The sequence below is a fragment of the Ylistrum balloti genome, unplaced genomic scaffold (genome assembly GCF_031769215.1).
Source record: "Ylistrum balloti isolate Yb309-2 unplaced genomic scaffold, AGI_CSIRO_Ybal_v1 Utg370868, whole genome shotgun sequence".
In the NCBI taxonomy this organism is placed as follows: domain Eukaryota; kingdom Metazoa; phylum Mollusca; class Bivalvia; order Pectinida; family Pectinidae; genus Ylistrum; species Ylistrum balloti.
In genome coordinates, this window is record NW_026782496.1 from 219185 (window position 1) to 243744 (window position 24560).

The following is a 24560-nucleotide window of genomic DNA, read 5'->3' on the forward strand; positions in this document are numbered from 1 at the left end:
GCTCTTTCCTGCCAAATTACCACGCATGCGTATCGGCAACAAAACGATCATTGACGGATTTTACCGGAGGTTAGAATATTTATAATATTATTAGAGTAGGAAAAGAAAAATAGATATGTAACAAACTTTAAAATTATTATAGATAACAGAATATTAACAAATCGCTGACATTTGTAACTTTATGAAAAAAATGACATCACCGGACGTTGGCCCTCCCTTACATTCTAGCGTCAGACCCGCAGAATAACAAATTGTAATGGCCGCCGTCGGAAAAAGAAATAAGTCCGTTTTAGTTTAGAATAGGCCCATTCCGACAGCTGTCAGGCATTTGCAATGGCAGACATGGATACTACTTTATTGTGCAATGTGCAAAGCTTTATATCGTTATCATTTGGAACCTAAAGCAAGACACAATTAAGTTTTATTTGCTGCATTTTGTGAACAGTGATATGTAAACAAGATCGTCAGTTCTAAACATTCTTGCGATTTTGACAGTTAGATTGTCATTATTTTGTTTTCATTTTGGACACTTATTTTGACATGCAATTGTGTTTTGCAAGGAAGATGATTATTTACTGGTAAGTATGCAAAAGATTCCTGATTGCTAACCTTTGTAGAAGCTCGAAAAAGACAAGGTTGGAAAAATAATTTTATCGAACGTTTTGGACCGCCATAATCAAAATGGCGCCCGAAGGTTTTGAATTTTAGAACATTTTACTGTCTTAGTCGTTAATTTTAGCATTGTTATTGTTCTTCTTTGAAGTTCAACAACCAGAAGTTTAAATTACCGTGCAGAAGAAATGTTTCATCGTATTGAACTAGCAGCTAATCTGGAAATAAATTTTGGCTGATGGTCGTGCAATTGTTATGTTAATGAATTCGGTGAACATGTTACTGCAGGGTCAAAACTCCATTTTAATTATTAGGGTTTTTGAAAATATTCATATATTTGCCGTTATGATCTCTGGAAGAAGTCCTTATTAACTTCTAATGCATGCAATAGCTTTCTGTCGTTGAACATTCCAGGGCTCAATCTATAGCTCTTGTTCGTCTGCTTCTACAGAATAATTCCTATATAATTGCTAGCAGTGTCTGGTAAGGTTTCCATAGAACTAAACAGTGAATGATGGTGATTCATTGTTATTGAACTGAACAAACTGAAGATTGGTGTGCTAAGAAACGTGTTAAACAATAAAATTAATACTGTGTTAAATAATAACATCCATGAAATATTTGCTTAGAGATTACAGACCCTACTTTGTAGCAGCAAGAAGCTTTATATAGAATGATATACCATTTTAACTAGTGGTGGCTGACCTTTCTTGGCAAGTACATGTTTTGCATTCAGATTATAATATTTCTGAAAGCACATTTCCTGAAAAATTGGTTGTTACACATCATGTGCAATTCAACATCAAAATGCTTCAGTTAATGAGAAGGGCTGGCAAGTATAGTATGCTATTAGATTTTGATTTTTGCTTATTTTCAAACATTGATCAGCATTGGGCTTTACACCAGTAAAATAAAAGATAATATAATGGTACACTTTTGTGATCCCATTGTTTTAGGGCTACTGTAAATCATTCTGACAACCTTTTTCATATATTTCAGTCAGAAATCTGTTCTTTTATCAAAGGGAGAGAAATAATCAACTTTTCCCCCTCAATTATTGTTTCTATGCTGACTAAGGCAGGTCTATTATTTTTCTTCACTTTTCAAAGAGTGAGAGTATTGTTTATTTACACCGGACAAATATTAGGAACTTGATATAATGTCTCTAGTTATTCATTTATATCTATTTTTCTGTCAAATTTCCCAAATTACAGGTGTTTTATAAAGGTAAGCATCTTCTGCTTCATGGACAACATCTTTATAGTAAATCTTTGTCAAAATTGTATGTGAACAAAGGCCTAAATGACATGAATACATATAATGAAATACTAAAATGCATTTTCGGTTTTTCTCTTCAATCTGATTGGATTGGTGTGCTATGTATAATTTTAAATCATCAGAAAATTCAGATCTAATTGAAACAATTGAAAATCGGTAATTTGCCTGTTATCATTTAAATATGATTTCAAAGTATTTATAGTATGTATTGACTTTCCAGTATATACGATAGGTGCATGTCAAATTATAAATTTTGATAAAGTGCAGTTAATTAAGTTGAAAACACTGAATTCATAACAGTCAAAACACATTTAGCATAAAATCTACATGCACCACTGCAAATTGATTTTCATTTTATAGTATATCCCTACTATCAGAGTTTATAGTTTAATCAGATTAGCATTTAAATGTGTCTTTGAAAAAAGGGCTACCATAATCTTCCTTTCATTTACATTCATTTATGTAGATATTGGCATTATCTAAATGTAGTGACAGGGTGATGCCATATTTAGGGTTTGCTTCGTTGATGGATCTTTTATTTTTTTGGAAACCAGCAAACCCTCATAGTCATATATTTCTTAAGCCAATTTTTGAAAACGTATTTCAGGATCAGGTTAATATATTTGAACTCAATTACGAGACTGCAATGAAAGAGTGTATGTGACCAATTCTACCAGAATAATAAGTAGTGTAGAAGACTTATTTCAGAAGAATGACAAGTTTAATGCTTGAAAAAAAATTATAGGGTTTTCCTTATCAATTGTCAACAGATGTTTTTCAATCTATCATTTTTTTTATTATATTTAATTGTCAGTGGAATGTATATAAGGTCATGTACATAAAAAATGGCTTTCCTGTTGGAAAGTGAAAATATGATGCATCAGGTGAGACTTCCTTTAGGAATATCACAGGCATCTAGTTAAGTTTCCCAAGAGATGTAAATGCCTACAATGGGCTATGGTTATATATTCTCTCTTCCTTAAATATTTTTGAGTTATTTATGGATTCAATCAACTATGTGACTGCAATAATGTTGAAAATTGCATCATTCTTATCTTTGAGGGTTTTCAGATTTAAATCTTATATATTAGTGATCAATTGTATGCTAATAATTAAATTAATATTCACTGGGAACTTTTTTGAATAACAAAGCAGACAGCTGGTAAGACATAATTAGTGCATGCATATTGGTTAGAATAAGAGAAATTGTGATTGTGTGAATACTTGATACTATGAAGTTATTAAACAAAAAAGCGGTCAAGAGCAAGTAAATATATGTGATTTTTTTGCTATGATCATAACTGGGCTTTGGGATGATATGGTATACTAGATATCATAACAGTAACTTTATGCCTCTAATGGTCACAAGATTATAGCCATACACATATGTATTTGGTACACAAGCTACTTACATGGAAGGATTGCATGGGATTACTGAAAATAATTAAAAATTCTCACATTTTTTCTCCTAGACTTCATCTGTTTCTTATGAAATTTTGCATAGATGGTACTCATTGCAACCAGTTGAAACTGTACAGCATCAAATTTGGATGAAACATTTCACCTGTTTTTTTGAATGCACAAAATTCTTTTTCCTAAGTTTCATGATATCTTTTACTACATTGTAGGTAGTGTGTTGATGCAATGGAGGAAACTGTTCATGTACAATTTCATGTCCACTGCCATAATTAGGCCCAATGTAGAACCTTGACGATGAGTGTGGTCCTGAGGCTAGGGGTAGTCCATACAAATGACAGCGGACAAAAAGATACAGTTAATGAGTAAGTTTTATTTCATCAGGCAATTATTTCTACATTTGTCTCACAAACATTTGATACATAATATACAGGCAGATAACCTAATCACCTGATACGGCTGAGTTTTTAACCAAATCTCTTGCAATGTTTGTTTAAAGATATACAAACAAGATGTGAAAATGTATAACACTACTTCCTACCTTACTATAAAGTTTACTGTAAAACTGTTCTGTACCTTTCATTGTGCATATTTAGATATTCAATTTTTTCCTCAGATAAATTCAGCACCATTGTGAAAGTTTGTTATCATGTTTTCTGTTGCAGCACTGATGTGGTGGATTGTCCCACAGGAGAATATTACATGATACCACAGACTTACCCGGGATGTTTTGGTTTGCCTTACCAAGTAAGCACATACTTTTCTTTTCCATTTGTCAGTCTGCTTTGAGGCTTTGATTATGATACTTGTGAATTTAATTGTGTACAGCAAGAAGAAATATCAAAAGTCTACTTACTTATCTTTAGCCAACCATCATCAGATGTCAGACTGTTATGATTTCTTAGAATTGGTGTGTAGTTCCCCTCAATCTCTATTTGAGCCAATTGAATTTTGAGGCTGATCAAGAAAACAAAATGGCTTACAAGCTATTATGTTGGATTTTTCAAGGAAAATGATGAGCTGTTTGGAGTAATTTTTTGACTAAGTTATAAAGACAAATCTAAAATAAAGAAATAACAAAACCAAAAAAAATGAAAACCACACAAGCTAATCTGATAATTTCAGGATCACAATTATGGTGCTCCACCACCACCTACTCCTCCTCCATCACCACCTCCCCCGCCAGCATCTCCTCCACAGGTGGAAAAGGCTCTCCAGCTGGAGGTGGAGGATGTGGTAATGGTGCCAGCTGTGGCTGCCACAGAGGTAGCACGCGAGATCTCCGTGGAGGATGACAGTATTACCAGGTGCATCTGTGACTACACACATGATGATGGCTACATGATCTGCTGTGACAAATGCAGGTATGTACAGCTGGGATGGACATTGAGCATTACTTCAACATGTTGAAAATGTTTTTAACTCGCCATGCTGTCCATCGTTTGTCAACTTTGTAAATGGTGGATTTGATTAATAATGTTACCTACAAGTGAATATCGTGTCTTTTTGAAACCTGGATTTTTTTCCCCTATATATTAAGCCCACCATCATCAGATGAAGGGCTTTTCAAAACATTCTTTGTCTGTGATCTTTGGGTGTCTGTCCGTAAACAATTTTTATTATTGCTATTACTTGAGAATAACTGGATGGATCTTTCTCAAATTTATATGTAGTTTTCTCTTGGTCCCTAGTTGTGCCAGTTTGATTTTGGGACTGATCAGAAAAAACAAAATGACCCACAGGTGACCATCTTGGATTGGGCAGTTTACATTTTACGATTATTATCTATATTTCTGCAAATTTCTTATCATAAAACAGAAAAGAGAAGATAAAAATGGGAAAAGATCCAACTTTCAAAGAACAAATAAAGATCAAACAATGGTGGGAACCAAGGTAACTCTGGAATCCTTGTAAATATAATCCAACATCTGTAAATGTCACTTATTTTCATGTGGACATTGCTCAATATCACTTCATTTTGGCAACTGTCACAAAAAATACCACATGTAAATCACAGGTAAGTGAGGACAAGAACTATGGATTCTTGCCTCCAGAGCCATGTGTCACACCTGGACGCATTACGTTGATGTCACTGCCCTGCTGGCTAAATTTTCACACTTTCTGTTCCTGAACAAGAGATTGACCTGCTTACCTGTAAGGTCCAGAGAAGTGTAGTGCATTTATTTTTCAATTGACTAGCACAATCCAAGTGTTCAAATTTTTTCAAAGCTCTTTTTACTTGGAACTTGTCATGCTTTTTAAACCTATGTATGAGTGGATGTCATGCGTAAACTTTTGAAAATTAGTTTTAAGTATGCATATTGTGTTTGATTTCAAAATAACAAATATTGCTTTTCATAAAACTCGATGAGAAAGTTATCAACATGATTGGAAATTACAAAAGAAATGTGTTTTTGTTTTCTTATGATGATCCATGGGACACCAAACTGCGGCATGTCAATGTCGTCATTATGAACGTCGCCATCTTCAGATTTAGATAGACACATTTCCAATACAACACTTCAGATGCTAAAATAACAGATTTGAACTTCGATTTTTACAAAATGATATCAAGATTAATTAAATATAGAAAATTATCACAATTTACAATTGAAACAAGATTTTAAAGTAAGGGGTCTTAAATCAAAAGGAAGCTTCTGTTTTGTGTTCTGACCTTTACACAGTTTGATACTGTTGAATTGAATGTTAGTTACAGGTGATTAAATACTGATTTTTTTTTATTTGGTTTAGTGTCTGGCAACACATCGACTGTATGGGAGTTGACAGGAGCAACATACCCGAGTCCTATTTCTGTGAAATATGTGAGCCTCGGGTCTTGGACAGAGAAAGAGCTCGACAGCTACAAACAAAGAGGAAGGAGCTACTCATCAATGGTACAAGACTTAATGATTAAAAAAAAAGCCGGATTAAATTTTATGTTACAGACTAAAATGTTGCATGTAAATAATGAGCCATATATGTTTTTTTTTTCATTGTGATTGTCACTTTGTCACTTGGAACCTAAAACCACAAAAATATCTATCTCTTAGTTTTTCTTAAACAGAAATGTTGATGACAAAACAATTCATGAATCAATCGCTTAGTACAAGCCATGTTTCTTATTACTGATGCTAAAGTGGATATATCACTTGGATTAATTGATGTGGATCTCCTTTCTATTGAGGGATTATTGTATATCCAAAATTTTCAATTTTGTTTCAAATGATACTAACGATTGCAGCAAATGGCAGTTCATTCCTGTCACTGTAATTCTGATAAGATGTCAACAAAACTATTTCTTTCAATCAGATTCTAGTGCTACTGATACAGACCCTGAAGAAGCAATGAACAGACAAATGTCTCAACTCCTCAACTCAAAGAAAGGCAAAAATAGGAAAAAGACTAGAGTTCGCAGTGAAAAGAACAACCCCACAACCCCAAATAAAAGTGATGTCAAGTTGAAAAGGCCTAAAAAAGAGAAAAAAGATAATGTCAAAAAAGAAAAAGAGAATAAAGAAGCAGACAAAAAACAGAAAGTAAGTTCAATTTTTCAGTTTTCATCATAGTTATTAGCTGAACCATTACAAAATATAAGCTAATGCTTTCTCGAGTATCCCGCCTTAAATCTCGAAAAGATTTAAGGGCATGTAAGTTTTCGTAAAGACTTGTTTGTATGTATACATACCATACACCCTTGCTGTTTGCCATATAGGGTAATAAAGAATTTTGCAATAGCTGCTGCTGTCATTTTTTGCATGTTTACATGTCAGTTTTCATCCTTACAGAAGTATATATAATTCATCAAGTGATTTCATTTCTATGCTTATAAGAAAATATACATATGTTTTATTGCAATGTTATTTCATCTCTACAGCAAACAGCTATTAAAGAAGCCATAAGCAAAAAGATCAATAAATCTAAAGTAAGTTTTGTTTCAAATTGATTAGCTGTAGAAAAATGTCTGTGCTCCATCAGTAAACAATTCTTCTCATTGTTATTTCTTGAGAAATGCTTCATTATTAACTTTTTCATATTTGATATGTAGTTTACCTTTAGTCTCCAGTTCTCTTTTGATTTTTGACTGGTCAGAAAAAAGATAATGGTATACTGGTGGCCATCTTGGATTTTGACATTGAAAATTTGTTATAAAAAGATCAGATGAAAATGGGAGTCAAGATCCCTCTGGGATCTCTTGTTAAATATGAGAAAGGTGATCTTGAAGCAACTTCATTTTCAACATGTTAACTGAAACTGGAAATTATCACAACTTAGACCAGCCTATGGTAAACTTAATTCGCAGATAATAAAATCAGTGTATTAGACAAAAGATAGACAGTATCACATATTTATTTATTAATCTTTGACATGTCTGTACCTGAAACCTTAGTGATTGCTCATCTAGAATAAATGTCGGAACATCAAACTTGACAATATTCATCTGCATTAAATATTTTCGATCTATAAATGTGCTTTTTCTTGGCAGCTGAACAAGAAGCCTGGTTTGACACTTGTCATGAACGAAAATGCCCAGGATCCATGGGACAGTAGCTACAGGTAAGACTTTGAATAAAAAATCTCTTTGTTGCGTGATAAAAACAATATGAGTCTCTTTGATGCATGGTTAAAAATGGTATGAGGAATGATAAGATGATGAAATAATGAGGGGGAAAAATGAACATGGTGAAGAAGAAATTAACATGTTTTTTGTTTTCAAAATGCAAAGAAGATATAAAAATACAAAACACAGTTCATGTAGTAAGGACTTTGATGGAAGAAAACCTCAAGACTTGGTCCTTTATGTAGGTTTGTTTAATTAAAATAATTCTTGTCTTTAATGTCTAGAATTTTGGATATTTCACTGGTAATGTTGTTTTCTATTATTCAGTCCCTGGGTAGACAAATATGAGGAGGCACAAGAAAATCAGTACAGTCCAGATATTCAAGCACTTATGGCTATACGCATAAATGGTCAACCAGTAAGTTGTTTAATAGTCAGTAATTGTCTACCTTTCTTCATAAAATGGTACTACAACCTCTGATATTGTATCATGGCTAAATATGTATTGTATATGGTAAAAAACAAAATGATAATATGATGTCAACAGTACTGTATTTTCCGGGTTGTAAGCCACAGAGCTGATTTTTATCGATTTTAAAAATTTGATTCACATATTAGCCACACGGGAATATGAGCTGCACCCTTACTTGCGAAGTGGTAACTGTTAAATTGACCATTTGTTAATATAAGAGACAATGGAAGGCAGTTTATCAAGATCATCGGTGAAATATTTAATGAAGTTTGCAAATGAATTACAGAGATAATCCTTTATTTTCTTGATGTATTTCAAAAACATCAAATTGCAAATATCTTACTCCTTTGGTTTGGGTGCCTTCATACAGATATAGCACCTGGCTTTATGTACAGTTTACTAAACAATCTCTCCATCAATGTCTACTGTTAAATATTAACAAAGGCCCTAAAATGCCGATCAAATTCTTATAGTTGCATATTATTTCTTGTAAGTTACTTAAAACCATACATATCCTAAACAAGCATGGCGGTCGTTCTAGAACTTGACCTATAACCTGATGACCCATCGATCCCTGGATGCATAAGGCTATTGTAAACTTTCGCTACGGCTTCAAAGTTTCGCTCGCATACAAATGACGGGCAGGTACTAAAAATACTCAGTAATGTCTCATACTAGTGTACTGATATTTTTCTGGGGTTTTTTGTTGTTGTTTTTTTTTATTCTGTTGACTTTTCTTTGACCACGCCCTACTTGTGAGGGAAGAGTGCAGCTTATAATCCAGAAAATATGGTAATATATTTGTCAATGGCATGGTTGAAGGTTGAAGTGCCAGTTTCTTTTTTATACTTAATTACAATTAAGGTTAGGTTAACAAAGATAAAAGTTAGTATATTGTGTGTTAATTCTTTATTAGGCTGATGACCCTCATCCATTAAATGGAAGGTTGCCAACCCAACTGTGCCATGTTACTGAAGTCAGCAAAAACAGAAAGGTAATCCAGTTGGTTTGATGTACTTAATTAGTTTAAAACTTTATTTTTGCCAATCAGTTTTAAGAGTATAAGGTAATAGATAATGAGAGACAGAGTATGGATTTGGATGTAATATTGAGTCAAACATTTTGGTTCATATTTGTCAGGACAGTAAATGGAGGTCCTTGGTAAGGTAATATATGTATAATGTTTGGCTGTCCAATACAATCAACTAAACTAAAGTTTTGCAATAAACCTTTACATCAGTTCTATCCAAATTGATCAGTTACTTTGTTTATGCATGATTGATTTAAAGGATTTATAAAGGAAATATTTAATCAATCTCTACATGAAGTAGTGTTACCTTTTCTCTGGCAGCGAGAGTAACTGGGTCTTTTATTCTTTTAGGGTTTAGAGGCATCCGAAACCATCGGCGAGGGAGAGCCAATTATAGAATACACAGGAAAGGTGTCACTAAAACAACAGTTTGACAAGGACAACTTTTTCCGGCAGTAAGTAATATCCAAATCTGAATACAGCTTTTAGATGTTCGATGAACCCATTTGTATTTAAAACCTGACAAAGGTTCATATTGAAATGAAGATTTGATCAGTTGCATTGCAAAGAGCACAAAGACAGTATAACAGCATAAACATGTTTAACATAACATATTCAATTACAGATTGCAATTTTGTTTCAAACGAAACATTGATTTATCATGAAACACTAATAAAAATATCATGCAAAATCTTGATTAAGGTTTGATGAGACGTCCTTACAAAAATTGCTATATTTATTTTTAACCTGATAAAATCATTAAAAACACATTGAAATGTTTTCATATAATAGGCATAATTATCCCCATGCTAGAAATGTTAAGGAGGGAATATTGGGATGTTCTATGTAATGGAACACTTACATTTATCAGCACTGTCAGCTTCATCTCTTTAGAGGTTTTTGTTAAACCTGACACCTCTAAAAGAAACTGTTATATTTCAGACGAGTCTGAATTCATTGTTCAAGGGTCAAGGTCATAGTACTTTTTGTCTGGCATTGTGCATCATAAACTTATAACGTTTTCAGTTTCTTCTGGAAAACTCCTGAACTGATTTCATTGAAATTTTAGAAAAAACCTTCCATGATTTAAGGCACACCAAAATTGTAAGTTATATGGTCTTCAACCTCCAGGGGCCTGAGGGTCAAGACCCAAAAATGGTCAAATTGATTGAAACTTGTAAAAAAAAATTCTCAAACCCGATGTATGGTAGAATCAAGTACTCTTCTTTGATTAAAAGGCCTTCAGATGCTTTACCAAAATTGTAACTTTCATGACCTTAGGGTCTCACATTTCCCGCTGGGAGGGGGTAAAGGCTTAAGGCAAGGTTAAAGTGTAAGGATATTTGTATCATGATCAGTATGTATGACTTTCTGTTTCAGGTTCAACCCATTTGCATTATTTTACAACAAGTATGATAACATAGAGCTGTGTGTAGATGCCACCTCATATGGAAGCACTGCAAGGTTTATTAGGCGATCCTGTAAAGCCAATGCAGAGGTGAGGCATACAACATGATATGATGTTAAAAATTCTTCTCTCATAGAATGTTGCTTAATTCCACCTCAGTCAAGATGTCTCATTGGTGAATTGAATCTGCTATCAGTGACTATGAGTGTGATAAAGATGCTTTTGAAATTGTTTTGATGTCCCTTATTTTTAAGCAAATTTCAAGATAAAAAAAAAATTGGTGATGGAGATGACAATTAGTGATTTGATGGCATGACTTTCGTCATAAACAAGTATATGTTAATAGGTGTTTGGTTTTATATATGCTGTGTTCAATCAATAGTATTTTCTTTTCTTATATCTAGGTACGACATGTCATGGAAAAAGGTGTTGTAAATTTCTTCATTTACTCAGCTAAAGTTATACCAAGAGGCTCAGAGATTACTATACCATATGATTATAACTACAAGGATTGGTGAGTACTTGTCTGCCTACAATGTCTTACAATTGATAACTAAATAGGAAATAATGGGCTATACATCATGCATCTTTATTGATCACTCTTGATTCCTTGATTTTTTGTAATTTATTCATTGAAATTTTGTGGCAGTTCAGAAAAAAAATCTTTTGAAATTGTGTCATTGAATGACATATTGTGTGATGCCGCACCCTGGTTAAGCTTCAAAATTAGAAGGTATTGATATCAAAACCAGGATACGTAATTGAGATAATGATAACTGTAACTTTGATTATACTAAAACAAAGTGTTCACTCTACTGATTGATTTTGTCTTTACAGCTCCTACTGTGTTGAATGTGCCTGCCTTAGAAACAACTGCCCTGTAGCAAAATATTTCAAAAGAAAACAAAATGCTCAAAACAAGTAAGTCAATTTTATATTATTTTCAAAGGCTGATATAGTCATGAAATATGTAAGTGCATATCTGTATGGGATATACTTATATGTAAAGCACTTAAAAGTAACTTAGTATTCTCGAGAAATATTCCCTTGTTGTTACCAATTGGTTGGTGCATTGCATATTATGATTATTATTAAAATGGATGATTATAGTTATATTCTATGCAGAGAAATATTTAATTATCCTATATTTTGAATTTTATATGAATTATTGTTTTGTTTCAGAAAAGACAAATCCTTTCCTAAAACACCTGTGAAGCCTATCGCCAAGTCTCCAGTCAAGTCTCCGACCAAGTCCCCTCTAAGGTCTTCCATCAAAAAGATGATGGATGTGGTTGTAAAGAAGGAGGAAGTTGTAGAGGAATCACCGCCAAAGACTTCAAAAGAGATTCCTCCCCCACCTGTGGAAGTAAAAAAGGTAGTCCTTTACTTCCAATAGTGCCAATAATGCTTACATCATCACTATCGGCTCCATTCTTTTAAAATTCTGCTATATAATTTCAATCAATAATATTTGCAAGGTTTGTTCAGAAGTTGAAATTTAGTATTAGAAAGACAGGAAAATGGTATATTCAGGAGTTGAGCTTTAGTGTTAGAAAGACAGAATCAATTTCATCTAGAGCATGAAGTGTTTGTGACATGGTCAGATAATGATTTCCTTGATTTTGGTCAGTCAGTGTTGCTTTAGTATTAGAAAGACAGAAAAAGGGTATATTCAGATCCGTCAGCCTTGCTTTTTTATTTTTCGAGCATTAATCACTGTTTTGTGTTCTGTAGGAAACGGTGGAGCCAAAGATAGTCCCTGTGGTAGAGGAGGAAGAAGAACAACATGAAAGTGCTTCTACTACTGCTGCTACTCCAGCTCCTCCTTTAGTGTCAGATGTAGGAAGTGACTCAGAAGATGTGTCTTCAGGGACATCAACAGAGAAACGAAATAAAATATCTAAGGTACATTCTTTATGCATAAACGGTCATAATGTTTCTTTTTTCCACACAAATTTCTGGTTTATTTTCTACTTGACAAATTCTAAGGCAAAAGAAGTTACTAAATTATTTTCATTGCATGAAAAGGATGTGCTCTTAGCTTTTGTAGACTGTGAAACATTTTGTTTGATTTACTTCCTCCATCTCTACAGACAAGAGAAGAAAGAAAGATGGAAGCCATCATGAAAGCCTTTGAAAAGTTGGAGAAAAGAGAAGAAAGGAGAAAGGAAGCACTGGCACGACTAGAACATCAACGACACGATTCAGCAACAGATGGGGTTAACACCTCAGCGGAGGTTTGTAGTCATGCTATTGTACAAGATAATTTAATGACCAATAATGGGTTTGTTACTCTCTTACTCATATATCCCCCTGATTTGTAAAAATTTCTGCAAACATGTTTACCATTCCATTTAACAATTTACTTAAATACAGTACCTTTAATTTGTACTTCAGCAGTCCTAAAAAAGTAGATTTTAGGTGGGTTCTTCAAATTGCCCTTCACATATGGTTTGTTGTACATCCTATTCTTGTAATAATCATTTCTTAAGAAATACAGGGAGGATCCTTCTCATTTTAGGAGTTTGCCAAAAGGTGTCATATTGACTTCAAAATTTCAAAAATATTTTTTCATCACTAGGATATGGTAGTCACATGCTCTACATTAATAGAAAAGTCTTTAGGTGCTTTACCAAAATTGTGAATTTCATAACCCCAACATTCCTCAGGGATCTTTGTTTGAGGAAGTAAATATTTTCAATAATTACTCTAATAATATTGTTGGGCTAATAAAATTTTCAAAAATATGCAGAACTAAGACCTGATATATACTTAAGTAAACTACTGCCATGATTAAATTTTATTGGTTTAAATGATACCCTACATTAATGACCGATATAAATTAAAACTGCATCTCTGTATTTAAGTAGTTGTTAATAGGAGATATGGGTTTCCTTAACAGAGCACTGGTGAAGAAAATAAGGAAGAAAAAGTTCCAAAGTCTGAACAAGATTCAAAAAAGGATCTTCTGAAAGACATATCAAAAGAAAATGTCTTAGAGCTGGAGGAGACAGACAAAGTTGAAGGTGGAAAAAGAGAAAGTAAACCAAAAACGTAAGTATTTTGTGATAAAAAATTAAGACATTTTCTGTCAGAAGCAAAATTTGAAAGAACTGAAAGGAGTTCATGTACATGATTTAGGTAGGAAAGAAAACGAAAAATTGGCAAATTACGAAAGACATACTTTTTTGTTAGCAATGATTTTCTTTGTTATCACAGATATAGTTTTAGGGATAATAGTCTATTTTAGATCCCTTTTTGAGACTCTGCTGGTCTACTGGATTTTTTCTTTATACCATTCAAGCCACTGTTCTCAAGGTTAATAGTAATTTTGCCTTTGAAATGGATGACAAATAAGATCAAGCTTGTTACTGTTTTGAAAACAGAAAGTAGTATTTTACCAACAAATAACTATTTCAATTGAATTATGTGATTTGTTTTAACAGAAGAAAGGCAAAGAAGGCTGCGGCTAGAAGGTAAATATTTCAATGAATTAATTGTAAGTTTTTAATGTATGGTATAAAAGGGGTAATTATGTGGTGTAAATTAATGAAGATATATCATAATCAACTTTTTATATTGAAAATAACTGGGAGCACTTCATAGATGGTCAGAAAATAAAAAGTAAAACAAAACAAGCATATATAGAAAACAGTATCAATGATTGTTTCAGAAAAAGTCGGGTTAACACAAGTAGCTCACGAGGATCTGAAGTTGAATCCTTGTCAACCCCTGTGACGCCCACCCCACCTGCACAGCCTCCTGCAGTTACACACACTAGGAAAAGCAGAACAAGCAGCTGTAACTTGGAGGCCACACCACAACAAACGATTGCTAGCTCTCTTTCATCAAACACCTTGCCGTCCAGGAAGCGCCGGTTCAGCAGCAACTGTGGCACCAGTAGTACGGAAAGTGTGGCCCCACTGACAGTCCCTGCCTCCATCACTAATAACCTACAACAGAAGAGGGGAAGGATGAGCAGCAGCTGTAGCTCAGAAACCATCTCACAAGATGAGAGTAGTAACACACTGCCTAGTTGTCCATCAACACCAGTCCAAAGCACAGACCTTGCCACACCCCCATCTTTCAAATTCTTGAAAACCAAAAAGGTGATTATTGCATGGACTATTTTAAATTTGTGACTGGTTCCCTTTTGTAGTTATCTTTAAATGTCTTATCATCTCAGGATTGTCAATTATTTTGACAAATCTTGCAGTTTGAACACCTGCAATCCAATAGCCAGTGTTTTGATTGCATTATTTAGGTAATGAAAAAATCTTTCTGAAAAGTAAAGATTGATGGCACCATGTCATACCATTATTTTCACAGAGATAATACTTTTACTTATCCACAGAGCATAAACATGATTGCAACATTTTGATTTCTGACTCACTAAAATATTAGTAAATGTTACGCAGATCAAAAATCAAATCTCAAGGCTGCTGCCATATCTTTACCAACTCCTACACCAACTGTCTCCAATGGTGTTTTTACGATGAAGATACTGATTGGGTAAAAAGTAATTTTTTTTTTGTGTTGTAGCATTTGATGAGTGAGTGGTTAAGTGAGAGGACCCAGGATAGCAATCCATTAGGCCTGAAGACGGAACCATTGGAAGTAGCAGTAGAGGACAATGCCATGTTTGTGACATGTTTACCGAGCCCGCGCAACAGTATGGACCACCTTCGCCGAAATAGTCACAGCTCTGGTGGTGCACGGGCAGGCTTAGAAAACAGCATAGGATCTGCTAAAAAGGTAACTCGCAAAGCTTGTGAGAAAGGAATCCATGTGATAACTAGACATCCTGATATAATTGTTATCTGCTGATATTTGGGGCCTGACTCTTAACACAAAAGCTTACACTCGTTTTTAGTGCCAATACTCAATATATCATTGCTATTTCAGCGATGGTTAAGGCAGGCCATGTGGGACAAGCCTGGCCCTGACAGTGGTTCTGTGTCCCCAGTGGCAGCTAGTGGAGGAGCAAGTCCCAACCCTGCTATCAATACCATTAACATCATGCCCAGTATTCCCAGCCCTGGGGCCTCTCCTCCTGGTGGTAAGTCACCTTGGCTATTCTTTTAATAGTTCTGATATGTGATTGGTGGTGCAGTTATTTTTAAAAAAGTGAAGAAAAAGAAAAAAAAAAAAAGAAAAAAAAGAAACAATCAACCCAAGCACTGCATAAGTTAAACAGATGTTGAACTGTTTAATGCTGTTTGACTTCAGATTTTGTGACACCATTGAAGAAGAGGCGGTTTGCACGGGAGTCGTGTGACCAGCCTATTCCACAGACTCCGTCCACTCCAGCAAGCTGTTCTTCAGTAGGTGTAGACTACAGTGTATTAGGTGAGGTCGAAGAGAGTGGCATCCAGGGCAAGCCAGACTATCATCCAACTCCAACTGTCTTAGAGGAAGAGGAAGATGAGGTACACCCAAAGACAACAAAAATATCTTAACACACAAGTGCTTCAAATGCTTGACTGAAACTGTGGATCATTTGTTTGTATCTTTTGAAAGCACTCTTGAAGCTTTATTGACAGATATTATTTTTTTTTTAAATTTAGGTCAAACCAATGATAACAAAAAAAAATTGTGGTTATATGAAATCAGACTCAAAACTGTCAAAATTTGTCCTTAATTATTTTGCATTTTATTTAAAAGTGGGTTTGTCGCTGATTCTCAGAATAAAAAAATATGTTAGAAAGGTAACACATAGAAAGTATTGAATTTGAAAATTTTATTACTTACATAAACTTCTTATTTCAGAGTACGCCTTTATCAAAGGAAGCTGAAGATGTTGGTGTAGACAAATCTATGAGAGGCAGGAACTCTATAGATAGTGAAACATGTGATTCAGTAGATATGACTACTAGTAAGAATTCAATTGATCTCGAAGATTCAGGACTTGAAAAATCCCCTGAAAATGTAATACATGAAAAATCCTCTGAAATTGAAGAACATTTAAATTCTTTTGAAATGGAAGTGGCAGAGAAGTCTTCTGAATCGGAAATACATGAAGCCAGTTCAGAGATTGGACAGATAAGTGATAATACTAGAGATAAAATTGAGAAAGATGACAGAAGCCGTGGTAGTAAATCTATAGACTTGGCTGAATTGTCTGTGACTTGTAATAATGCAAGTGAAAATAGTGCTAATAATAATGTAAGTAGTGACAAATCTGTAAATGTGAAAGGTGGTGGCCCAATAGAGTCTGAGTGTGACAGTATTCAAGAACAGACAAATAGGGTTGACAGCGATATGGAATCGCGACAACTTGAGTCGGAGTCTGAACTTGAGGAAGGTGAGATTAATGATGATTCCATTGAGGAGTCCATGCAGGTGGACAGTACAGAAGATAGTGCTAATGTGGGGGGAGGGAAAACTGCTCAAGACAACAAACTTGCTCTGTGTGATAGTACATCCAAAGTGGATGAGAACAAAATATTGCGACCGCGTATGCTTGAGACAGTTCAAGCAGACAGTGGTAGCAGCAGTAGTGTTTTAGTCACTCATTCGGAGGCAAAGGAGGCGACTGTTGTGGACAGCAGTACAGATACTGATCAGCTGGTAGGTAGGCGTCCCAGTGATTCAGACAGAGTGGCCATACTTCTGGCTGATCAGTCAACAGACAGTGATTATGGCTCTTCTAGGACAGATTTATTAAATTCTAGTAACCAGGAAACCAATCATCAGTTAGAGGAATCACTGGTGGAGTCGGTGAGTGATTTCTCTGAGCCTGTGAGACATTCTTCTTCCTCTTCTGTTGTTTCCTTAGATACGTCAGGAGAGAAGGTAGGCAGCAGTAGTGATGAAAAGACACATAGCTGTTTATCAGATGTTAGCAGTAGTAGTGAAAGGAGGAATTTGGCCTCCTCGGATTCAGTGCAATCTGTAGTGTCCTCACAAACTGTTGACGATTTTAGACGAAACTTAGCATCATCAGACTCTGCTTCATCAGTGATATCGAACAATGTGTCTCCAGTTGTGTCGTCACAGTCATCAGATAATGTCGGGGTATCATCTACAGAGCTTTGTGCATCAGATGCCACATCTAACACAATAGGCAATAGTGATTCTGCTGACAGCTCGGAGGCTGCTGTCTCATCAAAAATGGACAAGAGTGAGGAGGACAGTTTGCCCAGTGTTACGGGCTCCATGTGTTTACCAAATACATCTGAGGCTGACACACCATCATTTGATGAGTTTGGTCTCTCAGATGAAGTAGGAAATACTGGAGAAGCTTCATCATCATCTAGTATATCTGAAGACTCGCATTTAGCATCCTCATCTGTACCTTCAGATCCCCCTCCACTGCCAACACCCACAAAGAAAAAGGTAAGAACCAGGAATAGTGCTTGTTTACCATGTTTGAAAAGAGACCTGTATATCCAGCTTGGCTGCCTTTCCTTTCTGTGTTCGGTATATAATTATCTCTTGTAAACCCAATGTCTTAGTAATAAGTCAGAAATTTCACCACTCAGATTTCTTATTGAGGATCTCAGGACAATTTTAACAATAGCTTCATGAAATCTTAATAGCTGCCGTCTTTTCTACCAGAAACCGTCCGTAGTAGTTGTGGGTATTAATGTAATTTGTTTATATTGAGAAAAAAAACACTTGTGTAATTAGAAAGCTATAATGCGATTCAGTTTCTGTGGCATGTGTATTTCTTTTCTGTAACTACTCTTTTATTAGGTCGTCTGAGCCGAAGGCTCATGGTGACTTTTTGCCATCATGATTTGTCTGTCATTTTTGCAACATTTTAAAATCCCCAGATTATTGACATATATTCCTCAGGTGACCGTTAAGGCCCCTTGGGCCTCTTGTTATCATTTATTATCATAAAATGTGTTCATTTGAGCATTGTGTATTGATTTAAGAATATCAAAGGATTGCTAATTTTCAAAGAACACTTGAGAAAATATTTAAATGATTAAAGATTTAGACGTATGCATATATACTTGAAATTTCTTCATGCTTAAAGTTTGACCACCAACACTGGAAGGTTGTATGAAAGCATGGTTTATGCCAAAAAACAATCAAGTGTATCTCCTAAAAACATGTTTCATAACAACTTATACAGATGTTTTACCAAGTACAATTTATGGTAATCTGATAATAACACAGATTTGGATGTTTTATTATAGGTCAGTCTGTTGGAGTATAGGAAAAGACTCAAGGAGAAAAGCACACCAAGTGGCAGCTGTCCATTGTCATCATCGTCATCACAAGCTTCATCATCATCATACACATCATATCCTTGTACATCTCCATCGTCCCTGTCACCATCATTCATGCCATCTCCATCCATGTCCTCATCATACAACAAGCCATCCTCATCAACAACATCTCGTGGCTCCTCAACCCTCCACAACACAAAGAGACTTCCATCTTTACCATCACTACCACTCTTTGATTCATCTCCGCCAAAAGACTCTTCTAGATATCATTTTAAAAGTAAGTATTATGGTGTTATGTAATATATGTAAAACTTGATGTTCTTCCATGTTAATGAAAGATGAGACACTTTCAGCACCAACTGAGTAGTAGCGTTATAAGAATCAGATTCATTTATTATTTTATAACAATACCCAAGTAATAGAACCTGGGATATTTTTGTCAATGGTGGTTGCTTATATATTCATAAAGATATTTTCATTAGTGATGTCAGTCTTACTTATAAGCCTTCAACCCTTGTATTTTTGTAGGTTCTTCAGACCTTGTCAGAAGAAAGTCAGCTGAAGTGAAAAAACCTGTAAAACCATTGAGCTTAACAGAAAGATTAAAACAAGAGTTTGGGTTTGATGATACAGAGGAAGAGACAAAGGAAAAGAATGGCAAGTCTAACTCAGATATATATATTGCTTATACCTTGCACACTTTTTCTTCTGATCATTAGTTAAATTTAGGCTGCTTTCATTTCATACAAATATTTGTTTGAATACATCTGAATTTCATAGTATTTAGCTTTGATTCATAACGATTAGATAGTAGCAGTTTGTTGAGTGGATGTTAATCCTTTAAAAAGTCAATTGGAAACATTTCCTACATATTTTCCTTATTAATTAAACATGATGAATTAGAATAGGATAATAGTGACAAATTGCTACTTTCTAGATGGAAATATGCGCCGCATCATCGCCACCTCCATTGCTAGCACGACCAGAGCAGCTTCATCAGCATCATCATCTTTCCCCCCTCCCCCTCCTCCTCCTCCTCCTCATCCCTGTACAACCTCTCAGCCTCGTCCCGCAGGCCTAACCAGTGGTCAGGGTGAGTTCTACAGCACAGCGGATGATAGTGCCGCCTTGCTGCTGTATAACAGCCTTACATCTGTATGTTAACACTTGACATCTTACATAAACTTTGGTAAAAAAAAAATATGTTTAAAGATCCAATTTCATCCCTACCTGAGTTAATATGGGCAGTATCAATTTACAAGTTTCATTATCTTTTGATAGGGTGTTGAAGCCTGCTTTTATCTGTTTGTTTTCCACTCTTGAACAATAACTCGTGTTACTCTATTCCTCCTAAAGTACCCATTGGATCTGTCTCTTAACATATTTATTGCCCTTTATCATTTTTTAAACTCGCCAAATTTTCTGGATCTTTTTTTTCTCCCTGAAATTTGTAGGTGATCAATTGTGAAATGTCAGATTTTAGAGTAATTTTCACAAGCTATGACTGAGAGTCAACTAGACTTGGTTCCATTCTGTATTGTTGCAATATTATTTTCAATACAGACTTTTTTTCACAAGGTTCTATCTTAAAACTAAAACTAAATTATATGATTTTTCGTCAGCTAAGTGCAGTATTCATTAACATCTGGGCACTGTCTGTTGTAAGAAAATTTTACTGTAATGTGTTCTGAACTATCAATCAGTGTTGTGTATGGATGGTTTCTCAAATTTTGAAACAGTACTTAAACACTGATTTAGTACAGCAATTTTGTTATCATGTTATCCTAATGTATATTATATATATTTGAAAAAAGTAACACATTTTAATTTTTTTTAAAGAAATTTCCAAGTGATGTATACACAGATTTATTGTTGTTAACATAATTTGTTGCTTTCCACAGAGTATATGGACCAAGGACAAGAACCACAGAATCAGACCCCAGTACAACAAACGATTGGTCCTCCACCACATCACCCAGGCTTTCAGCAACCCATGTACCATCCTCAACAACACACAGGCCAGCCACCCCTCCATCCGCCAATGCAGCAGGACATGGTCATGCACGGGGGTACACATCCTGCCCAACCTGCTCATATAATGGGACAGAACTCAGCCATGCTCAATGGACCAGCGCCAGGCATGATGCCTCCTCACTCAATGGTGGGACCAGGTCACATACCCCCACCTGTCCCTAATGGCCAGGGACATGGTCAGGCATCAGGAATGTTGCCACCCCACCCTCACATGTCTGGGGTACAGGCACCACCTATGCAGAATGGCCCGGGACCAGCTCCCACTGGGGGGCCCTCCCCAAGACAAGGAGGTAAAATACCGTCACTGATGTCCATACAGACATTCCCCTCCAGGGAGCTACAGCCAACGGTCAACAGTAATGGGCCTTCCACTTCTCAATCTCCACAACCACAGGTCTTTCCAGGACAACACCTTCAGCAGGGGAATGACCAAGGTATGTTACTCTGTTATGTGGTTACATCAGGCCATCAGTCTTGTATAAAATTGTGATGACAACAAAGTAAGAAAGGGTCTATTTATCTGTCAGTCAGTCTTGAAAATTGTCATATTTTCAAACTTGGGTAAAACATGCCTATTACACGTTCTTGTGCCTTTATCTTATATTATTGATTGTAGATAATTAAAGGAAATAGTTCTAGCTAATTAGCAAATTATTGGCAAATTATTACAATACTTAAGAATGAATTAATCTTCCCTTGTACCCTGCCACTTAGTAATATGGCTGAATTGTACAATTTTTATTCAATATCACATAAAAGTTTCATTCCATGGCATGATCGATGTCATCTTGATTCATTCCCTAAATTTATTGTAGTCTGAGAAACCTTTAACTTTCCAATTTACATTTCACAACTGGTAAATGGTTGAAACCTTGTTTACTGACATTTGCTGCAAAAAATCCCCAAAAATTTGAACAAGGCAGAGGTATTATGATGTAATCCCTTACATTTAGAAAAGGATGCAAGATACATCAGTGAATCAGGGATTAAGAGTTGGGGAATCATTTGTTTGTCAATTCATTGTTTCAATACACTCAAATTTGTATATTTTGTCAGGAAAGTACATTTTAAAAATAAAATTGGTACTACAAATCTCTTGAAATCAAGTTGTATATGGCTATGGAATTCTACGTGTATGATTTCTGTACTGATGATGTCTATTTCAGGGCTTGGAATTACACAACATGGTATACTGAATAATGAGGCAACATCTTTCAACCAACCAGCTCTACAACAACAACATAATCCTCACACAACCAACCACACTGTTAGTTACAAGCAGTCCCCTCAGGGGCCAGGTCAGTCTGGGTTCAACTCCACCATTAATGGCCCACAGGGACCTAACCAAACAGGGTTCAACTCTACTATGAATGGTCCCCAGGGATCAAACCAGACAGGGTTCAACTCTACTTTGAATGGCAATTCAAACTTTAATATGATTCAGTCCTCTTCGCTGCAGGTACAACAGCAACCTCCTGCAAATGGACCACCTGTGGTGCACGAGTATAACCACGGTTATAATGGAATGTCAAATAGTGACCATAAACAGCACTACCAGCAATCCCCATCACAGTACCACTCTCAGGGGTCAGTGCAACGAAAATCAAAATTTTTCGGGAAGAAAAGGAAAAAAGGACATAACCATCAGCAGCAGGTTTACCCTGACTCAGGTGGTCTTTATTGAGACCATCATGGAAGGATGTCATTTTTGTGTGTATGGGTTATATTGTGATTGAAAGAGTGAGTTAATTGATTTATTTATACATGTCTTCTTTTTTTTTCTTTTTTTTTTTTTCGACCTTCTTGAATTAAGACATTCTTCATTAAGTATATGATGTTTTACTCTGATATTCTTTCTGATCAAATGTTTTTATTGGAAATAGAAATATATGTTATTGGTATTCGTAGATCTTAACTAATGTGCATTACTTCATTAAGTCCCATACATTTGGTACTTATAAACAAATACTTTCAAAATTCTTTTGATATTGTTCTAAAGTGTTGTAAGAAGGGGGGGAAACATGCAAAATTTGCTCATATCATTTATGTGTAATGCAGCATTTAAAAAAAAATTGGAATATGAGTGAAATCCAGAAGTCTTTTTCAAGCTGTACTTGTTTGCTACACTCTCAGTTGGCAAATATTTTTTATGTAATATCGTGTGCTTGACAGCCATGATATTGTAACACCCAGATAACATAATTACCATGTAAAAAAAAAGATAAAAGACCCTTTTATGGAAGACTGTGTTGTGGCATGAAGTACTGTATTTCTTACTATTTTTTGAATTATTGTGTTTACATTATATGGCATTTAAAGTTAATGAATGAATCTTAAAAGCAAGGCATTTAAATCATGTTTACTGACTGCATTATTTGCCTTGGAAGTTTGTCTGCTTTAGTAAGTCTCAATAGGGCAATATTTGTTGGTGTAAATAGGAATCATTACCTATTGATGAGCAGGTTATTTTGCCCAATAAATGGTTTGGGAGTTGTATTTATTATTTCTCTGCATCCCTTCATCTGTTTCAATATGTTGGGGTTTCGGATGTAAGTGTGTTTGGAAGGAAGAGAGTCATTTTGCCGTGTCTGTACATAACTGCATTTTTTTCATTGTAAATATAAGCCATCTATTTTTTTAATTTTTTTTCTGAAAGAGTTTTTCATGAGGCAAGATTTTTGACATGTATTAACCTTTTTTTGATTGTTCCATTTTCATTCAAAATGACCATTAATCATTCATTTAGTATTTCATTGTACAGAGGTTTATTTTGTGTAATATATATCAACCAAAATCGATTTTAAAGGGGGTAAATTTTGTGTTTCATGAAATAGGTACTAGATATGGATGGCTTTATGTACACAGCGAATTAAACATTATTTTCATACCTGTACAGATATCAGGTTACAGTGTATTATATAAACAAAAAGGGGGGCAGTGACATATTGCTGTCAGTTGCTATTTTGGCATTTGACTGGTGATTAGATCACTGCAACATAATAAACTAACAAGCTTCCAACACTAGTGGATCCCAGAAGTATGTTCTCTTTCCTCTCTCTCTCTCTTTCTCTCTTTCTGCCTTAAGTTGGTAGTCTGAACAAGACTGGATATAGATATTGGCTTGTATTGTCTGATATTCTGGTCAGCTTTGTACTTTGCTTATGGGATTATTGTCCACTAGTGGATAGAAGTCAAGTAAATCATTTTATGAAACTTGTATATTGTCGTGTTTTTTATTTTCTCTGTGTTTTAATGTGTTTTTGTTAAATCATTGTCTCCATGCGCAAGTAATTCAGAACTATTTGCAGACATCTGTGCAATTTTCATACAGGTTATTTGTGAAGATTTAACGAAGTCATAAAATATACCTTGAAGGTAGAGTTTATGAAAACAAGTCCATTTCTAGAAAAAAAAAGACTTCTTGCATCAAGCTTTTGGTAAAGCTGCAAACATTTGCACCATTGAAGAAAAAACACCTTTATAATAGGAGACAGTTGTATGGCCTCTGCATTGAATACTGTAAACTTATATTTTTGGCACTGAAAGTATTGTGCTAATTTCCATTTTTC

The 24560-nt window shown here is 35.0% G+C and overlaps 1 protein-coding gene across 4 annotated transcripts; it reads left to right on the plus strand.

The window, feature by feature from the left end:
* The first annotated feature begins 266 nt into the window (after window positions 1-266).
* On the plus strand, window positions 267-24208 carry LOC132559150 (inactive histone-lysine N-methyltransferase 2E-like). Of its 4 annotated transcripts, XM_060223763.1 has the most exons (29): window positions 267-578; window positions 3519-3671; window positions 3972-4053; window positions 4432-4670; window positions 6058-6200; window positions 6616-6842; window positions 7181-7228; window positions 7790-7860; window positions 8192-8282; window positions 9253-9330; window positions 9718-9821; window positions 10747-10864; window positions 11179-11288; window positions 11612-11695; window positions 11957-12149; window positions 12509-12679; window positions 12868-13011; window positions 13677-13828; window positions 14221-14250; window positions 14448-14883; window positions 15317-15529; window positions 15680-15833; window positions 16004-16203; window positions 16544-18112; window positions 18925-19234; window positions 19486-19614; window positions 19895-20050; window positions 20859-21425; window positions 22158-24208. In XM_060223763.1, exons 2-29 carry the CDS (start codon window positions 3604-3606, stop codon window positions 22673-22675), a joined length of 6405 nt encoding a protein of 2134 aa, XP_060079746.1. In that variant the 5' UTR covers window positions 267-578; window positions 3519-3603; the 3' UTR covers window positions 22676-24208. The 4 variants fall into 4 exon arrangements, with proteins under 4 accessions (XP_060079746.1, XP_060079743.1, XP_060079744.1 ...); XM_060223760.1 differs by lacking the exon at window positions 19895-20050 and having other exon boundaries at window positions 14430-14883; XM_060223761.1 differs by lacking the exon at window positions 19895-20050.
* Window positions 24209-24560: the final 352 nt, after the last annotated feature.